Source organism: Trichomycterus rosablanca, chromosome 7 (assembly GCF_030014385.1).
Source record: "Trichomycterus rosablanca isolate fTriRos1 chromosome 7, fTriRos1.hap1, whole genome shotgun sequence".
In the NCBI taxonomy this organism is placed as follows: Eukaryota; Metazoa; Chordata; class Actinopteri; order Siluriformes; family Trichomycteridae; genus Trichomycterus; species Trichomycterus rosablanca.
Window position 1 is genome coordinate 32541788 of NC_085994.1, and position 21045 is coordinate 32562832.

Consider the following 21045-nt stretch of genomic DNA (forward strand, 5'->3'; position numbering starts at 1 on the left):
AACAATCAAATGTTTTTTAGAGAGGCAAATTATTACAATTTTTAGGAAGTTTGTTACATTCTGAGATCTAAAAACAAGCAGATTTTCTTGAAACCCAGGTTTGAGACTCTTGGTGCTGTGCAGCACAGGAGGAACACCCCAAACAGGGTGCCAATCTATTTTAAGGCACCACATCCATTATTTGATCATGTTTAGGGGCAATTATTAGCAGCTATTACACCTACAGACATGTTTTTGGGATATGGGAGTACTTGGTGGAAATTCACCTACACACATGACAAGTTGAGGTTTATTATATGGGTTAAAATCGCACATAAACCATTGTGTTTTTTGCAACAAGCTAGTCATGTAAACACCTATGTTTACAACTGTCTGTTTCTACATGTACTGTTAATATGATCTGCAATGAAAGTCTATCCAAGTGTTAATCAGTTGGTCTGTTCAGTAACAATTATTTAAAAGAACCATTTAATGCTCTTTTATCAATACAGTTCCTAGTGGGTGTTACTGAATCATACACAAGATCCAGTATTACACAAAATCTACAAACCTTTTTTGTAAATAACTGTGTATTCTTTTGATGTTGCAGGTATGGAGACATGGTTCCTAACACCATTGCTGGCAAGATATTTGGTTCTATCTGCTCTCTAAGTGGTGTGCTTGTAATAGCACTTCCGGTTCCGGTTATAGTGTCCAATTTCAGCCGCATCTACCATCAGAACCAGAGAGCTGACAAAATGCGTGCTCAGCAGGTATGAGAAAATGGGTGAACTGTGTGAGAACTATACTATTTCATATGTTTATGGAAAGAAAATCAGATAAAGAATCAGATCGAAAAACAATTTTTCCATTTCTTGCTTCGTCAGTTCTTTATGTTTTTGATGATGTACAGTTTTTTTTTTTTTGTTTGTTTTTTACCACATTTGTTTTTGTCTGTTTTTTACTTGGTCCAACAGTGTAAAATATTTCATGACATTATTGTATGATAAATTGTTCATTACAATTAAATAACCTGATTAAGCAGTACATTTTCATTTAACTTATTTATAACCTACAGCACAATGTATTAAAGGCATTTTAAAAGAGATGTTTTTTGCTGTTTTTATATTTTTATAATGGCAATCCACTTTACTGCTGTGGAGTAAGTGCTGAGGTAGGAATTTAAAAAAAGGTTTCTTCTATTTTCCACAGAAAGTGCGACTTGCCAGGATTCGCTTGGCTAAGAAAGGAACCACTAATGCATTTCTGCAATATAAAGAAGACGGAGGATTACAGGTGAGTCATTTTGTGCCTTTAAGTAGTGTAATAAAATAACCTGAATCATCAGAACCTCTGTGGTTTTGGAAAAGAAGAGCTTTGTTAGTTTATAAATACGACATGCTGTGTTCTAATCATGTTTTCTTGTAGTATAACGGGGATTTCGCAGGTGGTGCCTCTATCTGACATCATTCAGAGAAATGCTATTTTAATTTGTGCCATCTGTGTATTGTTTTTGAGAAACTACAGTACATGACATGAAGTCTTTACCTACATTGATCTGTTAGATGCTGCTCAGTTCTTTGGTGCTAAAATGTGCTGAGCTTCAGTTGTCAGAGCAACATGTTGATGATTAGCTAATGTTACATAAACCACACTGCCTTCAGGACAAATCAAATACACAAATGAACTTGCAGTAATTTGTGTGTGCATCATTAAGTTTACAAGAAGTACATATTTGTAGTCAAAGTAATGCACTCAGGGTATGTGTCTTCACACAGATTTCAAGAACTGGCAATCAGTAACCTACGAAGTGGATTTCAAAGTAAACTTAATCGACTTTCTTTACAGTGGTAAAGAAATTACATAAAGCAATTGTGAAGCAATTACTAAAATAATCTGAAATAACAAACCATCAAAGTTTACAAACACGAAATTCTTTCTGGTAGTATTAGCTTTAATGTATTGTTTACATTGTTTTATAACCAACTTATTACAAGACACCTTTAGAACAGAGGATATACTAGACATGTAAACCTGCTACAAAAAGAAAGAGTACAATGGAACAATTACAGCCTTTTTAACCATTGGACCACCCCCAAAAATGCCTATTTCATGACAATTGTGCAAGTGATGGTCAGGGATATTTTAATGTTGGGCTGATGGTAGTTAATAAATACAGGAGTAACTTTGATGAAGGCCAAATTGTTATGGTCAGACAGCTGGGTTGAAGAATCTTTGAAACAACAATGGGTGTTGACATGCAGCCAGGGTGAGTACCCATCAACAGCGTCTGAGGGACAAGCCACAAATCATCGATAGTTTGTTAGACTCATAGATGCCACATCAAAACAATGGAAGAAGGTTGACTGGGGACAATACACATTGCAACATATTTATTTTTTGAACTCATAATACTGTTTGGTCAATGACTGAACCCACACTATATAAAGCATTTGAACATCTGACCATGACGTTGTTCGACATTCCATTACAAAACCATAGGAATAAATTGACTAAAGCATCTTAACTCAATAATTAGAAGCAGTGTCCACTTGCCAAAAAAAAGACGTCTTTTGAAACTTTGTGATTTGCCTGCATACGTGCCATTGAAATGTAGCAATGTCAACAATGATGCAAACCAATTTTCTCTGCATAGCTCACAGACTTTAAATTAACTATTCTGAACTAAATACTATATATTTATCATCCATCCCATTTATTGTACAAGATCATTCTCTGCAATGTTATGTTTCTAATGTAAATTTGCCATTTAGAGGCTTTCTCACATTATGTGCTAATGAGTGTTAATGCTACACCACACCTTAGGGGGCCTGAAAATAACATCTTCAAAGCTTAAGATAAAGCTCACAGTGCATTATCATTTGTACACATTGTGGGGGCAGCTTTGATAAAACACCATCATTAAGTGTGCACAAAAGTATAGCTCATACATGTGCACTAATGGTTAACAGCTGGAGCAACACTACCTTTCAAAGCAGCAGATGCATGTTCCCGAAAACTTCTGTCTGCTATACAGGATCCATTTACAAATTAAGACAGAGAGGCCTTAAATGATTGGTGTACTTAAAAGATATACAAAAAGTTGATGCATTGTTGATACAACAGACATTCAACAATACAACAACATTTCAATTACAGTTGATTGAAATTTTGGATCCTTGTTTAAAAACTTTATTTGCAAAATACACAATAAGTACAATAGACAAGATGCTTTTAAAATGCTACCTGAAAAACACCAATCACGATGAACATTTCCCTCTTAATTTGACAATAATACAGAAATACTATTATGTATTTAGTAGAAAGTGGTAGCTCAGCAGTTAAGGTACAGGACTAGTAATGGTAAGGTTGCTGGTTCAAGCAATAGATCTTCCAGGTCGCTGCTGTTGTGCCCCTGTTGTACCCTCAGTAGTTTAGATCATATACAGTCATAACTGTAAGGTGCTAAATAAAGTGAGTTGCATAAACACATGTATTAAAAGCATCTGCTAAATGTCAATAATGTAAATGTAATATGTAAATGTAGGTAGGGTGACTAACATTAAGACCTGGCTATTTAATTGTGGACTGTGTATAATTAGCAAATATGATTAGCAGCGTCTGGAGGAAGAGCATGAAAGCACATAAGAGGATAGAAGAAGGAAAGGCTAGCTGGCAATGCATTAGTGATTACAAAGACAGGCATATAACACTGTCAGCAACAGGAGACAGAGTAAGTCTAAACAGATCAAGCAAAGTGAACAACAGTAAAGACAGTCTGATCCATTTTAGCATCGGGATAGACCATTTGACCACACTATAAATAAACATTCCTATAATCTGGCTTTGTTGTGGTTCTTGATGTACTAGACTACTGAAATATAAACCTCAAGGCACTTGGATGAGTGGGGTTTTAAATCTTAGTAGTTTTTAAGATAAAATAAAAAAATCATTCTGTTGGGATGACTGTTTAAATTATAGCACTCCAGTTCATGAAAAACACTGTAATAAAAAGTGCTGTTCTTTGTTAATCTAATAATTGTAATGTGTCAGACTATTTAACAGACATTAAAAGTATCATAGTGTATACAATGTAGTGAACATTTTTACATATTTTGCACATTAAATTTTTTCAGATTGTCATCTGCCCAAATAATTAAGGAAATAATTGACTTTCATTTCTTGAGATTCAACGTATGATTTAAGCTGATAATCTTTACTCAAAAAGCTAAGCCAATTTTCATTAATTTCCTCAATTAATTATGTGATTCAGTAGTGTGTATACCATGTACCTGTATGCAAACAGTGTCCAGACATGCTCCCAATGAAACAGCGGATGGTGTCCTTGGGATCTCCTCCCGGACCTGGATTAGGACATCACTGAACTCCTGGACAGTCTGTGGAGAAAAGAATCAGTCTGGAACACAGACAGAGTTATTATTTCTGGCTGCCACCTGCAAAACCATTCCCTTTTGGGGGTTGTCTTGCTGTTGCCTCTCCAGTGCACCTGTTGTCACTTTTATTTGTATCACAGCAGGGGAAATTGATTCACAATTGCTTATACTTCCTAACTGCACAGATTGATACCCCTGAAGTTTAACTCACCTGGTGTTATACTGTTATGATTAGATGTTTTCTTATTTTTTGAACAGTGTATAATACAACACCGTTTTTAAGAAATATGATTTAATGAAGGACATTAATTATGCAACCCATGTTGCTTTAAAATATCTTTATATTGTTGAATTGTTGTATAAAATAGTTGGGCTTTAGATCATAAACTGATGACCAGACACTTTCGATGAGGATATTTAAGCAAAACGCATAATTCATGATTCTGTCAATTACAAGAAGGTCCTCAGGACCTAAAGAGCAATGTTTTATTAAGGGTTAAGGGTCTTTCTCAGGGGCCAATCAGCGGCAACAGTGGTGGGGCTTTAACCAGCAACCTTTTAATTATTAGTCCAGTACCTTAACCGCTGAGCAACCACTGCCCTACCAGTCTGAAAGGAAATTTGTGGCTTGCCTTAGTAATACAATTTAAAATCAAATAAAACCATATGGGGTGGCACGGTGACACTGTCACCTCACAGCAAGAAGGTCTTGGGTTTGATCCCTAGGCGGGGAGGTCCGGGTCCTTTCTATGTGGAGTTTGCATGTTCTCCCTGTGTCTGAGTGGGTTTCCTCCAGGAGCTCTGGTTTCCTCCCACAGTCCAAAAACATACTTACTGTGTGCCTTGCGCCCATTGAAAAGCTGGGATAGGATCCAGCACCCCCCACGACCCTAACTGGATAAGCGGTTAAGAAAGTGAGCGAGTTAGACCATATGGGTTAGTTAGGTAAAAAATACATTGTCAGAATAAAAGATCCAGAACTAAATAAATGCTGATGCAAAGGAAAATGCAGTGTCTTTTGGCTGCTTGTGGGGGGTGGGTCATCCTGTCTTGTCAGATATGGAGCTTTTTTCACAGTGTTTTATCCCCCAACCAATACACCATATCAGTCGGTCTCTCCAGCACTGTGTACAGTCATGTCTAGTCACTTCACACCTTGAGTCAGTGTCCTTCTTGGAACTTGCTTCCCAAGCTGTTGCCTGGCTATGTGATGCACTCTGTCCATTCATTGTTGCAGCTCAATCACATAGTCAGACAGCAGTTGGTCATCTGGCCAAAGATCAAGTCGAGAAAAGTTCTGAGCTCTCAACCCATCATGAGTGCTGCTGGTGTGCAGCTGGTGGTTTCTTGAACAGCAACGTGGGCAGGTGTCGATCCCAATCTGTTGGCGACAGTCTAAAGGGCATCAGCTGGCTAGTGAGAGTGCAGTTGAAATGTTTCACCAGGGCTGCAGCAATGGGGTGCAGGTTTTGTGGATGCCCTCACTCACCAGCTTGGTCTCAAAGTTGGACCCCTGGTTGCTGTGCAGCTCTACTGGGATGCCTAACCTTCCGAACATGCCCCACAGCAAGTAGTCCATGCCTGCTCTCGCCCTCTTTTTTGGTAGGGTATATGCCTCGGGCAACTTGGTAAAATAATTAATGGCTAAGAAGACTTACCAGTTCACCTGGTCAGTCATGGGAAAAAGGGCCAAGATATCAATTGCCACCTGTTCCATCATGACCCTAGCTTGTAACTGCTAGAGAGGAACCATGTCACACCTGCTATAGAAACACTCCACATCTGCATGGCCAACCCAAAACTGCCAGCATGTTTTAATTAGTATTAGTTTTAGTGCTGAGTGCCTGACAACATGTTCCACTTCCAGAACGAGAATCTGTCACACTGCATGGCTAAGCACCATTCCAATACCTTGGTCACTGGTGTCCATGTCCAGAATAAACAGGTTTAAGAAAGCCAGTACCAGTGCTTTTCAAAGTCTTACTTTTAATTCATTGACAGTCTGCTGTCCAGATGAAAGTTTTTCCTATATCTGTAAGAATGTGAAGTGGTCTGGTGATGTTGATTAAGTTTTTAATAAAGTGTCGGTAATATGTTGTAAGCCTTAGGAAGCTCTATACCTGGCCGGTGATGGTGGTGGGCAAGTCCTGAACGGTTTGCTTTTTTTTAGATCAGTGGCTACCCCATTTGAGCAGACAATTATGACCTAGAAATGCTACCTCTTGTTGCATCAAGACACATTTCTTAGGATTCCGAGAGAAATTGGCTATTTTAGATATTTGAAAAATAGCCTGTAGTCTCTGGAGGGCTGCGGAAAACCTTGTGGTGTGTACTAGGAAGTGGTCTAGGTACATGATGCACTCTAATGATGACCTTTTTAACAACCTTTGTGGGTCGCTGGACTATTACAAAGACCAAATGGAATAATGGTGGTAAATTCCTCCAGCCCTTTTCCTGATAAAAATATGGTTTTTGGTGTAGCGTCAGAAGATGGTGGTACCTGCCAGTATCCACTTCTCAGGTTCACTGACTATATGGATCCTGACAGCCAGTCCAAGGCCTTGTCGATGCAGGGGATAGGTGCTAGGTCTGGGGATAGGTCTGTGGTGCTATTTACAAACCTAAACAAGTTTTCTTGTCTAATGTATCATGATGGAAGTTCCTGAGCTTATGTTTAGTTTTTAAGGTTAGGATGACCTGAGTTGAGAGATATAATGATAAAGCTTAGCAAACATTTTAGGCTTTGTTTGGAAACACACGTTTCACATGTAATTAATAGCTTCTTTATCAGTACATTGGCTTTTTACTTGTTTTATATCCTTGTCCAGCTGGCTTACAAGTACACCACAAAACATTGACCATACTTGCATCAACAAAGCACCTAAACATAAGATTTACAATAATTTACAATTTATATTCTTACATTCCTTTAAAAGCACCTTTAGAAGGGGCTGCTCAGATGGTGCAGCGGTAAAAACACATGCTGGAACCAGAGCTGGGATCTCGAATCTCAGCTCTGTCTGCCGGCTAAGGCTGAGAGGCCACATGAACAACGATTGGCCTGTTGTTCAGATATGTCCGGGACTAAGCCGAATGGGGTCTCTCTCTCATGACTGGTGCAATTACGACCTCTGCTGGCTGATTGATGGCGCACGCACAGAGATGAGAAGAGAGTGCTCTCAGGGTGTGTCTCTCCGTACATAACGCTGAGCTGCACTGCACTCGTCAAAGTGTAGGTGTTAAGATGCATACGGCATGCTGCCCACGTGTCTCTTTTGAATACAACTGCACTTAAATGCAAAGGATGAGAAGATGGGGAAAGTAGAGGGGAAAAGGAAGTGTAAACATAAAATGGGGGGAAATGAGAAAACAATGACTAAATAGTAAAACTGTGTATAGAAAGCTGCACGGATGTATAAAGCATAATATCAAAAGCAAAGAATAGAAGAATGAATGAATGAAAAAAAATGAATAGAATGGTAATGAATGAAGGTATGAAAGTCAAAAGCAGTGCAGCATGGTGGCTCAGTGGGTAGCACTGTCACCTCATATCAAGAAGGTCTTTGGTTCGATCCCCAGGTGGAGTGGTCTGGGTTCTTTCTGTGTGGAGTTTGCATGTTGTCTGTGTGGGTTTCCTCCGGGAGTGCTGGTTGCCTCCCACAGTCAAAAGACATGCAAGTGAGGTGAATTGAAGATATAAAAGTGTTTGACATGAAAACTTTTGAATCTTGAATTTAAATTTTTTATGAATCTTGTGTAATGAGTAACTACCTGTCCTGTCATGAATGTAGCCCAAGTGTGTAAGATATGACGTTAAAATACTAATAAATAAATATGAAAGACAAGACAATCTTAAAAATCTTACAACCTACAAAAAAGAGAGAAAAAAGGCAGCAAAAAGAAAACAAAGCAATATATACTGTGTATACACTTGAAGGAAGCACTTGCTCAGCAGAAAGCATGTAAACTATTGGAGGCTTTGACGTTTAGCCTGATTAGAAACATCAATAGATTAAGCTCACAGCATTTTATTCTTCTTTATTATTTTTATTTATTCATTTTCAGATTAATATGTTTTCTCACACTGGTTGGCTGTTGAATTGCAGGATGGTTTGCGGGTCGCTGGAACAGTTTTAACACTTTTATTATCTTGTATTGGAGACAAACAGGACCAGGCAATTTCACTTCAGAAATTCCCCCTAATCCTAAGCAAAGTTAAAGTAAACACAGGGATTTTTCTATGATGGGCAGCTAGTAAAAATTGCTGGCAAATATGATAACTCCTGAGTCAACAGCACACGGCAGAATGAGAAATTAAATTCTATAAATTGAATTAAATTTCTATACATCTATTGATGTTTCTAATCGGGCTAAACATCGAAGCCTCCAGCAGTTTTACATGATTTGTGCTGACCAAGCTCTCCCTGCAAATTTTACTGTTTTTAACATGATCTCCTCCACTTTCCCTCGCCATTTCCCCTTGGGGAAATCACTGTTCACATATTAAGGGCTGTTCCAATACTTTATCAGGTCAAATAGAGTTCATTAGATGACCCCTTGGAGGACTAAGCAATTGAGTCAGCATTACTGTAGACTTCAGGATAAGAAATAGGCCAGGCACAGTGATCTAATACAATTTCTTTCTTTTGACCACAAAAAGGCAAGCAAAAAAAAATCTGGGACAGTTTTTCCTTTTACTTTGATTTTTATTTTATTGCAGACAGTGTGACTCAAAAATATTTGATGTTTTGTCTGGTTTACATCATGTCATTGGTAATATACATCTATTAGCATTTCAGACCTGTTACATATTCCAAAAAGAGTTGGGACTAGGGCCATTTTGGGCTAGTAATAAGGTAAAAAGAATAAATAAATAAATAATGATTTAAAAACATTTGATGTCAACAGGTGATTGTAATCATGATTTGGAACAAAAGCACTATCCATGAAAGTTTTTAAGGAGCAGAGATGGACAGAGGATCTCCAGTTTGTCAACAAATGTGTGAGAAAATTAATGAAATGTTTAAAAACATTGTTCTTTAAAGAAATCTTAAAGGGTTTCTCCCTCTACAGTGCATAATATAATTAAATGATTTATGGAATCTGAAGGAATTTAACTGCATAAAGGGACATCTGTAATTTCTGATCCATTAGTTGGCACTGCATTAATAAAATGATCATTCAATAGCTGATATAAATCACATGGGCAAGGATTTATTTTGGCAAACCTTTGTCAAGCCCTACAACAAGGAATTACATTTACAAATGCCTCTTTAAAATGTTCTGTACAAAGAAAGGCCTTATGTTACCCATGTCCAAAAGTGGAGCACAGGGGTTCTCTTGGCACTGAGGCATCTGTGATGGACCATCACACAAAGTAAAAACACATGTATTGTGGTCAGACAAATCAGTATTTCACATCCTTTTTGGAATGAATGGAAGTTGTGTGCTTTGAACCAAAGATTAAATGGACCGTCCAAATGGTCCAAAAATCAGGGTCTGGTCATGGTATGGGGCTGTGTCAGTGCCCTTGACAAAGGTCATTTACACGTTGAGATTGAGATTTTACAGCAAAGAACTTCAAGACAAATTCTTTTCCAGGGACGTCCATGACAATACAAATCCACATGCTGCACACGTTACAAAGGCATGACTTTGGAAGAAGAGGGTACAGGTAGATAAGCTGTAAAATATGTATCATACTGTCTGCAATTAAATAAAGGTCAACACTGCCCATACTGTCCCAACTTTTTCTGATTTGGGGTTGTAGGTCCCACCAGGATTTTGCAGACTAATCATTGCAGACTAAAATTTATTTTGAGGGGGGTGCATAATAGAGAAAAAGTTTACAATATCTGTGGTTGTAAAAACAGTTATATGCTTCAGCTAATGCCTAGTTCACACTACACGATTTTTGCCCTGATTTTCGCTCACCGACAGGTTTGCTCAAGGCTAAAAAATTGGCTCTTAATTGCTAAGTGTAAATTGCTATGCTCAATCTGAGTGGCTCCCAGATCACTCGCAGACTCAAAAAATATATCTAACATGCTAAATATCTGCAACAGATTTGTGACTGGCAGTGAGTGCAGTGTCGAACTTAAACCAATGAGAACACAAGATATGGCCTAAGAGGAAATCCTGGGGAGGAGTTGTACATGTGTCAGGCAAGATCATAATGTAGTTTCAGTATATAGTATTAGAATACATGCCAGAATTGTATCGTCCATGCTAAACCATAATACTAATGTTGTATTGCAAAAACATTTATCTCCAGACAATCCCTGCTGGTCACATAGCCCAATCTCCTCCTTTTACCCAGATTAATTTTTTCCTCTCTGCTCAAAAATGTGTTATTCTTTCTGATATATCATGAAGTGTGTGACCCCATCGCCACAACGACTTAGAAGACTCCCGATTACAAGAGATCAAATTGTGTAGTGTGAACTGTACAGCGATTTGAAGACTTCGAAAGTCATGTAGTGTGAGCATAAGGCAGTGCTATAAGCCATCTGTGGGCAGGATTGCTATTGCTCTTTTGGTGTGTGAGCAAGGCATTCATGTCTCATCTATCATCCATCTGCTATCTATGTGTATAGATAAGGGCAGTAATAGCCTCTTTCAATCAAGTTCATCTGCCTAATGTTATGAAACAGGAAAGCTATTTTCTTATAGGTTTAGGTAAATCTTGACTTTTCTTTAATTTTGAACTCTTAAACCATGTTGGTGTACAAAACACGTTTCCCTCTGCTTTTATGTATACCTACTTTGTGTGTAAAATATTTCATGGCAAACCCAAGACCCCACAACTAAAGAATTCACAAAAGAGCCAGAAAGAAATGCATGCATTTCTTGCCTCAGTTAAGGTTAGTGTTTACAAAGCTACAAAACCAGCACAAAATTTTAAATAACTAACTGTAGGGTAACAATGTTTAATGTACAGGTAAATCAAATTTAAAACATATTGGAAATTAATGATGTGGGGGGGCTTTGCTATGTCAGGACCTGGACAACTTGCAATAATTAAACAAGTAAAATATCCCAATATTAATCAGAAAATTAATCCATGGGACGAAGCTTAGGCATATTATACTTGTGCAGGACAGTGATTCAAAACATAAAATGAAAGCTTACATCTAATAAAATAAAATAAATAAATAAATGAAAGGTTTGAGTGACCTAGTCAAAATGCTGACTTGAATCCAATAGTGCTGTTTTTTTTGCAAGACCTGAAACAAGAAGTTTCAGCAAATAATAATGATCTATAAACATGTTAAAAACTTTATATAAATTATAAGAGTGTGAAGTCGTTGCTGCTAAAGATTGGGGGCAATATTCTTTGTCAATAAAATAAACTTAAATACTTGAGTTTTAACTTGTGGTATAATAGTCATTCATTGTGACAAATATGCAATTATTTAAATGTGCAAATTATTTCTCTTGTGTTATGAGGCTGTGTCTGTGGTAAAGGAGTACAATAGTAGTAGTAGTAGAAACTTTGTCACTATAAATTGCAGCAGGTACAATTACAGCGAAATTAGCCATCAACCCGTCCAGAACATTCAATATGACAATTGGAGCGGGGAGACAGAACGGGAAGACAGGATAAGAAACAAGAAATGATAACACATTGGGGGAGTAGGAGATAAAAAAAAAAAACAGCAACCAGATTGTGCTCCCTGAGGAGCACACTATGGTAACACGAAAAAAGCCCCTTACAGCACACAAGCACATGTAAACATAAGAACATAACATAGTCACACAATCAGCCACGGGTTAGGGATGTGGGGATTGGAAAAATAACCAACTACGACAAGCAGCCATCTGGCGATTCGCAGCCATGACCAGCGCGCGCTGCAGACCCGTCCTGCCGTATTGGTGGAATTAAGCTAAGAGTGGAGACGTTGGGTTGGGGGTTGGGAAAATGTTCTGTCGTCCTTCATTCCTGTAAGCAAAAAGTCTGTACAAAGTTTGCGATAACATTGCGTTTATAGCAGTTGCTACCCAGAATGAAAAACAGTCAGAGAGCAGGGGAGGGTAGGTACGAGATGACCCGTAGCAACAGATCCTCTGGAGGAATTTCCTTATCAGCAAGACCGATGCTGATAACAGGGTAAACCGAAGAGCATAAATGACTTGTATTTTAATCTAAGCACGAGTAAAATTTCTTTAACACATGCTCTCAGATTGAGTCAGTCTCTGGTTCAAACCGTTCTGCATAGCCGTTAGTTTCTCCAAGATGGAATCCATCCTCTATGTCCTCTAACGAAAGAGGTGCCAGGCACACAACCCTCCACTTCTCCCACCAGTCCATCTGCGTTCCGCCGGGGCATGTGGGTTCCCCCGAACCCGAACTTCTCGATGAGAAGATGGTGTCAATAGCATTCAGAGACCATTTAACCAATTCCATAATTTGTTGTTTGAAGAGCAGTGCTAAGAGAATCCCTGTAGAGTAGAGTAGACGAGACAAGACGATACAGGAGAAGCCAAGCAGGAAAGATAAGGGAGGAGAGAGAAGTGCGACCGCCTTCCACGAGAGCAAGAGCTAGTATTATATTAATGTAGATATACTGTACATTAATATTAATATACAGTATAAATTTGGCATTTTGACACCAAACACAGAATTTAGCCTCCAAGAAACAACAAATTAGTCCAGGACTTAAAAGGCAGACTGCAATCACAGCAGGATACGTTACAATCGGCCCTTGAGGGCCACCATAATGCTTCCAAAACTAAAATGAAAATTTATTTGAAGCTTTCATTCTTCTGATAAGATTTTTTGCAATAATCTTTTTAGCCTGATTTGTTTCCTAGAAATACAGTAGAACTCAACATTTAGGCATGTTGAATGTTTTACAGATCATTGTCTAATGAAGGTCACTTCCTTCCCATTCACTGTTACACTTCATTTGTGGGTTCTCTAATATTTTCCATGTTAATGAGTGACAGGAAACTCTGTGTAACATCATTTTAACAGTTATGTATGGATGGCTGAGAGATTTCCAAAACACTAGTTTAAGGTAACTGTAAAATAAAATGTAAATGGGAATGTTTGTTACATTTTTAGAAAGTAATATTGTAGCTTTTTCTTGAAACAAAACAGGCCACAAACCTATTTTCAGTGATGCACTCTTTTTCACCGCCTGACTTAGTGCAGAAAAAGGTCAGATAATTTTAGCACCAGAAATCATAGAAATAATCATCTGAAGCCTGGAAATAGACAGTTGTCCTTAAATAGATCTGAGCTGGGTGACCTCGAGCACCCTTGTGTCAGATTACTGATCCGAGGTCAGCTTTTGTCTTTGAAGGCAATGAGGAGAAATCGATCCTTGCTTTGTTCCTTAGTGATCTGCCTGTGGTTCCTGTGCTATTGATGTGTAGCTAATGCTTAAATGTGTCTTCTCCTGTGATGCTGTTTTTAGGATCATGATGGCGACAGTGCTGCCCTGTGTCTGAAGAACAGATCTTCATTTGAGCACCAGCACCACCATCTGTTACACTGCCTGGAAAAGACTACGGTGAGAGATTTGTTCAAGTTCAGGTCTAGTTTACCATGTTTCAGGTCCAGTTTTAGACACTAAGTGACATAGTATCAAGTGCAGGGTTCATTCATTAATTATACAAAACATACGTTTTCTGACAATGCATTTAAACAGTTAGGGTCACTTGATTTACTGGTTTAACTAACTGGTAACTAAGAAACACAAAGGGCACAAGTTTACATTTCTGTTAAATCTGTTAAAGCAGTGTGGATCAATAATGTCATATTTGGCATATTTAATCATTGTATTTAAATATTAAACATCTTAAAGCACAGTTTATTTATTTTGCAATCAAGGGTTGTTAAATATGTGTTCTTTGCACCGAAGCTATGATTTATAGGCTGCATCCCTAGCCACATATTTACTTCATAGTATGGCACAGTTAGTACTTTTATATGTGTTATGAATGCAGCCTTATTCAGAGGAACATAGTGTAGACACCACTGATGCAGAATAAAATATATGCAGGTTATGGCCCTTGTTTAGGAGGCTAACAGTGGCAGCAACTTGGTGGTGGTGGAGCTTGGACCCTCAACCTTCTGATCATTTGTCCAGTACCTTGAGTGCTAAGCCCAGTGATGTTTACTGTTACTTTGGTGATGACATAATTTCTAGTTTCCATTTTTTGTTGGGATATTTATGACTGTATGAATCCTAAAAAAGATAAGATAAGATAAAAAGATATATGCCAAGATATTACCAGATAGTTTGATGAGATCATGTTAGCCAATAGGAGCTTTAATCACCTATTTCAGTATCTGAGAGTGTCTTCTTCTGTTTTTTTTTTTTTTACAGAACCACGAGTTCACAGACGAACTGACCTACAGTGAGATGTGTATGACCGAGTCAGTTGTTTTCCGCACCAGCCGCAGCACATCACTGTCAAGCCAGCAGGGCGTCTCGACTTCCTGCTGTCCTCGCAGGTCAAGGAGAAGAGCCATCCGCCTGGCCAACTCCACCGTATCAGTGAGCCGTGGCAGCATCCAGGAGCTCGACACACTACATGTGCACAAGAGCCCAACTGTTCCTCAGAGGTATGCATAATCAACATAACACCCATTACAAATAACACCTGCTAACGCTGACACCACTTGTAACATGGCGTTCTGTTATAACCACCTGGGGTACTGGAAACAACCCATCCAAATTTACAGATTATCTGTGATTAGTAATTCCAGGTCTACTTGGATTGATAATCAGCCCAAATTTGCTATCACAGACAATATCCAAGACCACTGATAGATATATCAGGGTTGCCTAAAATCCACCAGTAGTACATTAGCTAGTAGAATTGCAGAGGATGATACAAACCTAATACATGGAACACTACTCTATTATTCACAATAAAATTGTTTAACACATAATCATTTCACTACCAGTATAATTGCTTACTTTTATTAATACCAAATAAACAAGTAAAACCTTACCTTTTTACAATGACAGCAGCCATCACAGATGCTGATAGGAAAATGTTTCTCTTAATTCAAGTTTGCTTTCAGAAATAAGCATTCCATGTTGTCCTCTTTTATTTAGCCACTAACGGCTCTTAACTTCTCTTTTGCACCTTTAAATCAGGATTTTACTTATTCTACATAACATTGTCACTATAGTGCCAGTGTGTTTCTGATATTGATGGTATGATTGTGTATTGAAAGGTCAGTTGTTAAGGAACCTTACTGTTTAATCTGACACTAAGCATACATGATTTTGCAGTGTCATGAATTTAGATAAGTTATTTGTAATAATCACATACAGTGTGACTAGTAATTATCTTATAAGACCACGGTGTATGTTGAAGAAAATCTGGGTAAAGTGGGACTTTATCTAAATTTACACAGGACTGCAACTAAATGTATGTGGAACACAAGGCAGCGATTAAATACATACTGGTAGATACATAGTTACCTTGGTTTCACAGAGCACAAATGTTCATCTATTATGAGCTTTAAAAAAACAATTAAAGTTTTAGTCTTACTAGTCTAGACCGGTTGAGAAATAAATAGAAAAAGTTTAATTGATCTAAATGCTGCTGATATTTCTCAATATTTTTTTAATTGGCAGCACTAAAATAAACAGAATTTTATAAAATAACTAAAATGATTATTTTTTTAAAAAAATAAACAAATTTGCATTCTATTCTCCCCCTCAGACTATAACACTAAATGTGACCCCTCCCCCTTTACACTAGGGCTAAAAGAAACTTTTAACAACAGGTATGGTTGTAAGTATATTCTATATAATCTATTATATAGTATATTCTATATAATTTGTAGTGTAGACATTTGAGTTTGAGAACTTCAAATTTCCTAACAACAATATTTAACATAATGTACTAACTCCACCTAGTGTTAACTCATAGTAGTGGAGGATTATTCGAGTGCCAGCATGGGTCTTTTAACATAATGGTCCAAGGCTGTAATCTCAGTATATATTGTGAATCATCAGTTATGCTTAAAATATATAACCTTATATTATATCACCTTCCCCCAAAATATACAGATGTAAAAAATAAACATATTCCATTCACTAGCTTTGTGTAATGTTATGTCAGTGCTCCCTGTAGTTATTATAACACTTGTTATTGTAACACCATACCACCAGCACCTCAGCTAAATCTATGTAACAGCCAGTGTTACCAGGTATGCAGTTTTTTTGTTTTTGTTTTACCAAATCGGGATAGTTTTAGCTTCTGAGGGCAAGCCGTAGCCTAGTGTTAAAGGTACTGGACTAGCAATCAGAAGATTGCTGGTTCAAGCCCCACCACTGCCAGGTTGCTGGTGTTGGGCCATTGAGCAAGACCCTTAACCCTCAATTGCTCAGACTGTATACTGTAACTGTAATGTAAGTCGCTTTGGATAAAGGCGTCTGCTAAATGCCGAAAATGTCAAATGAGGGGAAGGTTTTAGACAGACTTTGGGCTGGATATTTTAGCTGGACATGGCAACCCTGATTTGTGTGAAAAGGAAAGTTAATATATGCATGTCATTTTGTGCTGGGACTGTAATTGTGGAAATAAATATCAAGTTAGTTAACCACACATTCACTCAGCAACCAACAATAGTCATAGGAGTATTCAACTAACATTAATGTCTTTGTTATGTCTGTATTTGTCATTAAATCTATGTCAAGTCTCATTAAAGAGAAAGGCAATCATTGTAGTGCTGCATGTGTCACGCAGTAGATGGTAGTAGCTTTCATGTATTGCATATTTATTCTGTGTAGCTGCACTTACTTATGGTAATTAGAAATATTAGTGTTTGTTTGATTAAAGTGCCAGTAGTGTAATTTTTACTACAGTCAGCTTTCATTCACAGTCAATATGTGGAAGGGTTTTAATGAAAAGTAAATTGAGAGCAGTAGGAAAATATGTACTAGTCAGATGATAGAAGCTTACAGTAGTTGCAAGAGATGAGTCAGTGTTTCTTGATATAATACTTGCTAATAAGATGAGTTATGGTCAATACTACATTCCTAAACATATTGGTACAAAATACCAGTTGTTTACTGATAATATTTCTTTAATGTTCACTCTGGTGCATTCAGAGAAGAAACAGACTTTATTATTTAATGTATCAGGATATACAGGTTTCTTTGTTTTCTTATTCTACAGTCGCTCCAGCCTGAACGCCAGGACAGAGGACTTGAAGTTAAACTGCGAGCCGCATGATTACACAGCAGCTATAATCAGCATCCCAACGCCTCCAGCCAACACACCTGATGAAAGCCTGCCATCGTCACCTGCCATCCCGGGCATCCTACGCAACTCTCGCACCTCTTTCACTCATGAGACCGTTAAGATCTCTTCCTTATAACACAACTTCTTCTAAGCACAGAGCTCTCCTCCAATGCACAAATAAAAGGAGGAGGGTTTTCTTTTAGGACATACTACAAACAGTACATGACAAAGACACCTGGCTATTGCTTAATGCCAAACCAAGAGCTTGCTTGGATATAAACTAGATAAAAACAGCATGAGCTGAAAAATGTACCAGAGCAGGCTTAATCATAGTCTTTCTTTGGATGGTCAGTTGGAAATTTAAGAGACAATGATTTTTCACAGGTCTGCACTACTGATTTTGCCTTTCTTGGTAAAAAGATGAAAAAAGAAGAAACGGTTCCGCAACTGTTTAACAGTTCTTGGGATGGGGGGTTTGAAGAAACAAAATTATATTCACATATAGATGTGTCTTGAAAAAGGAGACGTCTAAATACTGTATTCTGTAGCAGGGTTGAGAATGAGAATATAGTATATGTATTATAATTTGTATCATACCTCACATGCATCTTCCAAAAAAGTTGTTGCCACCCTATTCAGACATGCATGTAATTGTGCAGTAGAATCCATTTAATGGAGCAGCTATGATGCTATTCCATTTATTTTTTGCATGATAATCTCCCTGTCCCCGTTTTGTTTTGTCTAGGTTTTATGACCTTCAATCAGTTTAAAAAAAAAAAAAATCACTACTAAATATTTTAGATTCAAAAGAGCACATCAACTTAAAAAAATAAAACAGGCATGTTCTTTAAAAAAATGGATTTACATTATCATGTGTATGGAAGTGTGAGTGAGAATGGTGGATACTACTTGTTCACGAATATGCATGGGTATCGTTGTAGGTATGATTTCCTTCATTTTTACATGATCACTTTTGGAAATAATCAATCAAGAAAGTATTTCATAGATTTAATGAACAGTCAGTATTAGAATTATTGGTACTCTTGGTTAAAATGTGTAGAAAGCTTATGAAAATGTCTGTTTTTAATTAGTTCTGTAAGAAATTTATTTATTTTTTAGATATATTTTCTTTATGCATTTTCTCCCCTTTTTAGCACGTCCAATTGCCCGATTGTGTCATGCTTCCTCTCCACCAATGCCTGATCCCTGCTCTGATTAAGGAAAACGAAGCTAACCCACACCACGTCCGACACGTGGGCAGCATGCCGTAGGCATTTTATCACCTGCACTTTGATGAGTGCAGTAAGCTCAGCGTTGTGTACGGAGAGACACATCTTGACAGCACTCTCTTCTCATCTCTGTGCATGCGCCATCAATCAGCCAGCAGAGGTCATAATTGCACCAGTCATGGGAGAGAGACCCCATCCGGCTTTGTCCCGCACCATATCATTGTTCATGTGGCCGCTCAGCTTTAACCGGTAGGCAGAGCTGAGATTCGATACGATGTATTCGAGATCCCAGCTCTGGTTCCAGCGTGTGTTTTTACCACTGCGCCACCTGAGCGGCCTAAGAAATTTATTCTTAATTGTAGTCTATTAAACTGCCACTTTTTGTCAACATAACAGCGGTGAATTGGGGGCTAAAAGTCTAAGATCACTAGTGAACATGCTTTTATTTAGCATTTTTCCCTAATTCTAATAGTGTTTTTAATTACAGATCATATAATCAGCATATAAATTTGAGTATAAACCTTTAAACAATTAACATACATATTTACAAACGCCATTTTTAGAAAAGTTGGGACATTTTGGAAAAAGCTAAGTGAATGGAAAAACACAGAACATACAGTCATGTGAAAAAGTTAGGACACCCCATGAGAACCTTTGTCTTATTGAACATATTTAAACATATGGACATTTGAGCTTCATTCGAACAGTACTGAGAGATGGCGCTTATATAACTAAACAAATAAAACTGAAAAAATTACTTTTAAACTCAAGATGTAAAATGTAATGAACAAAAATGGAAATTTATTGTGAGGAAAAAGTTAGGACACCCTATGCCCTAATCGCTGGTATTTCCCCCTTTTGGCTGAAATAACCTCAATTAGACATTTCCCATAACCATCTACCAGTCTCTGACATTGACTGGGAGAAAGTTTTTCCCACTCCTCCATGCAGAATCTCCTCAGCTGTGTGAGATTTGAGGGGTTTCTTGCATGCATCTTGCTTTGACTTGGCCATTCCAGGACTCTCCATTTCTTTCTTTTGAGCCATTCCTTGGTGGATTTACTGGGATGTTTTGGGTCGTTGTCATGCTGCATGGTCCACTTCCACTTCAGCTTCAGTTTTTGGACAGATGGTCTTACATTTTCTTCAAGCACCCTCTGATACAGTGAAGAATTCATCTTGGATTCCATAATGAAGAGCTTGCCAGGCCCTGCTGCTGCAAAGCAGCCCCAAACCATGACATTTCTACCTCCATGCTTCACAGTTGGTATGAGGTTCTTGAGCTCAAATGCTGTGTTTGGTTTGCGCCAAACATGTCTTCTGTTACTGTGCCTCCTGGTCTTTGTCTAGGTGTTCTCTAGTAAACTTTAGTCTTGCCCTGATGTTTTTTTGACAGCAAGGATTTCCTCCTTGCAAACCTCCCATGAAAATCAAACTTGTACAGTCTCTTTATGATGGTAGATGATTGTACCTTGCTATCAACTGTGGCAAGAGCTACCTGTAGGTCCCGTGATGACATTGTAGGATTATTGGAAACTTCTTTACGCATCTTGCGGTCTGCTCTTGGGCTGAACTTGCTAGGACGACCTGACCTGGCCATGTTGGCAGTTGTTTTAAATGTTCTCCACTTGTAAATGATTTTCCGGACAGTGGAATGGCTGATTTCTAATTGTTTTGAGATCTTTTTTAATCCCTTCCCAGACTCACATGCATCTACAACCTTCTTTCTGAAGGCCTCAGAGAGCTCTTTAGATCTCACCATGGTGATACCACTCACTTCAACAATCAAGAGCAAACCAAACTAATGTCTGTGGTTTAAATAAAACTCCAATGTTCTCTAATGACGGTATAATCATTGCAGCTGGTGTGGTGCACCGGATTCTAATTTTAGACATTTTAAGTAGTAATAAATGTGGGGGTGTCCTAACTTTTTTCTCACAATAAATTAGCATTTTTGTTCATTACATTTTTCAACTTGTGTTTAAAAGTAATTTTTAACATTTTTTTTTTGTTTAGTTATATAAGCTCAATGTTTCAGTACTGTTCAAATGAAGCTCAAATGTTCATATGTTTAAATATATTGAAAAAGACAAAGGTTTTCACGGGGTGTCCAAACTTTTTCACAAGACTGTACATACATATTTTCAAACCCCATTTTTAGGAGAGTTGGGACATTGTGGAAAAAGCTAAGCAAATAGAAAAATGCAGAAGATATGAGCCATCTC

At 37.9% G+C, this 21045-nt stretch overlaps 1 protein-coding gene across 1 annotated transcript in view; it reads left to right on the forward strand.

The window, feature by feature from the left end:
- The window catches only part of kcnd1 (potassium voltage-gated channel, Shal-related subfamily, member 1), a 96059-nt gene extending 78271 nt beyond the window's left edge, over positions 1-17788 (forward strand). Inside the window, exons 2-6 of the mRNA XM_062998588.1 lie at positions 590-752; positions 1192-1275; positions 13796-13891; positions 14711-14949; positions 17526-17788. Of these exons, the coding sequence (XP_062854658.1) occupies positions 590-752; positions 1192-1275; positions 13796-13891; positions 14711-14949; positions 17526-17727 (784 nt within the window). The 3' untranslated portion in view covers positions 17728-17788. The remainder of the gene's footprint in view (positions 1-589; positions 753-1191; positions 1276-13795; positions 13892-14710; positions 14950-17525) is intronic.
- The last annotated feature ends 3257 nt before the right edge of the window (positions 17789-21045 follow it).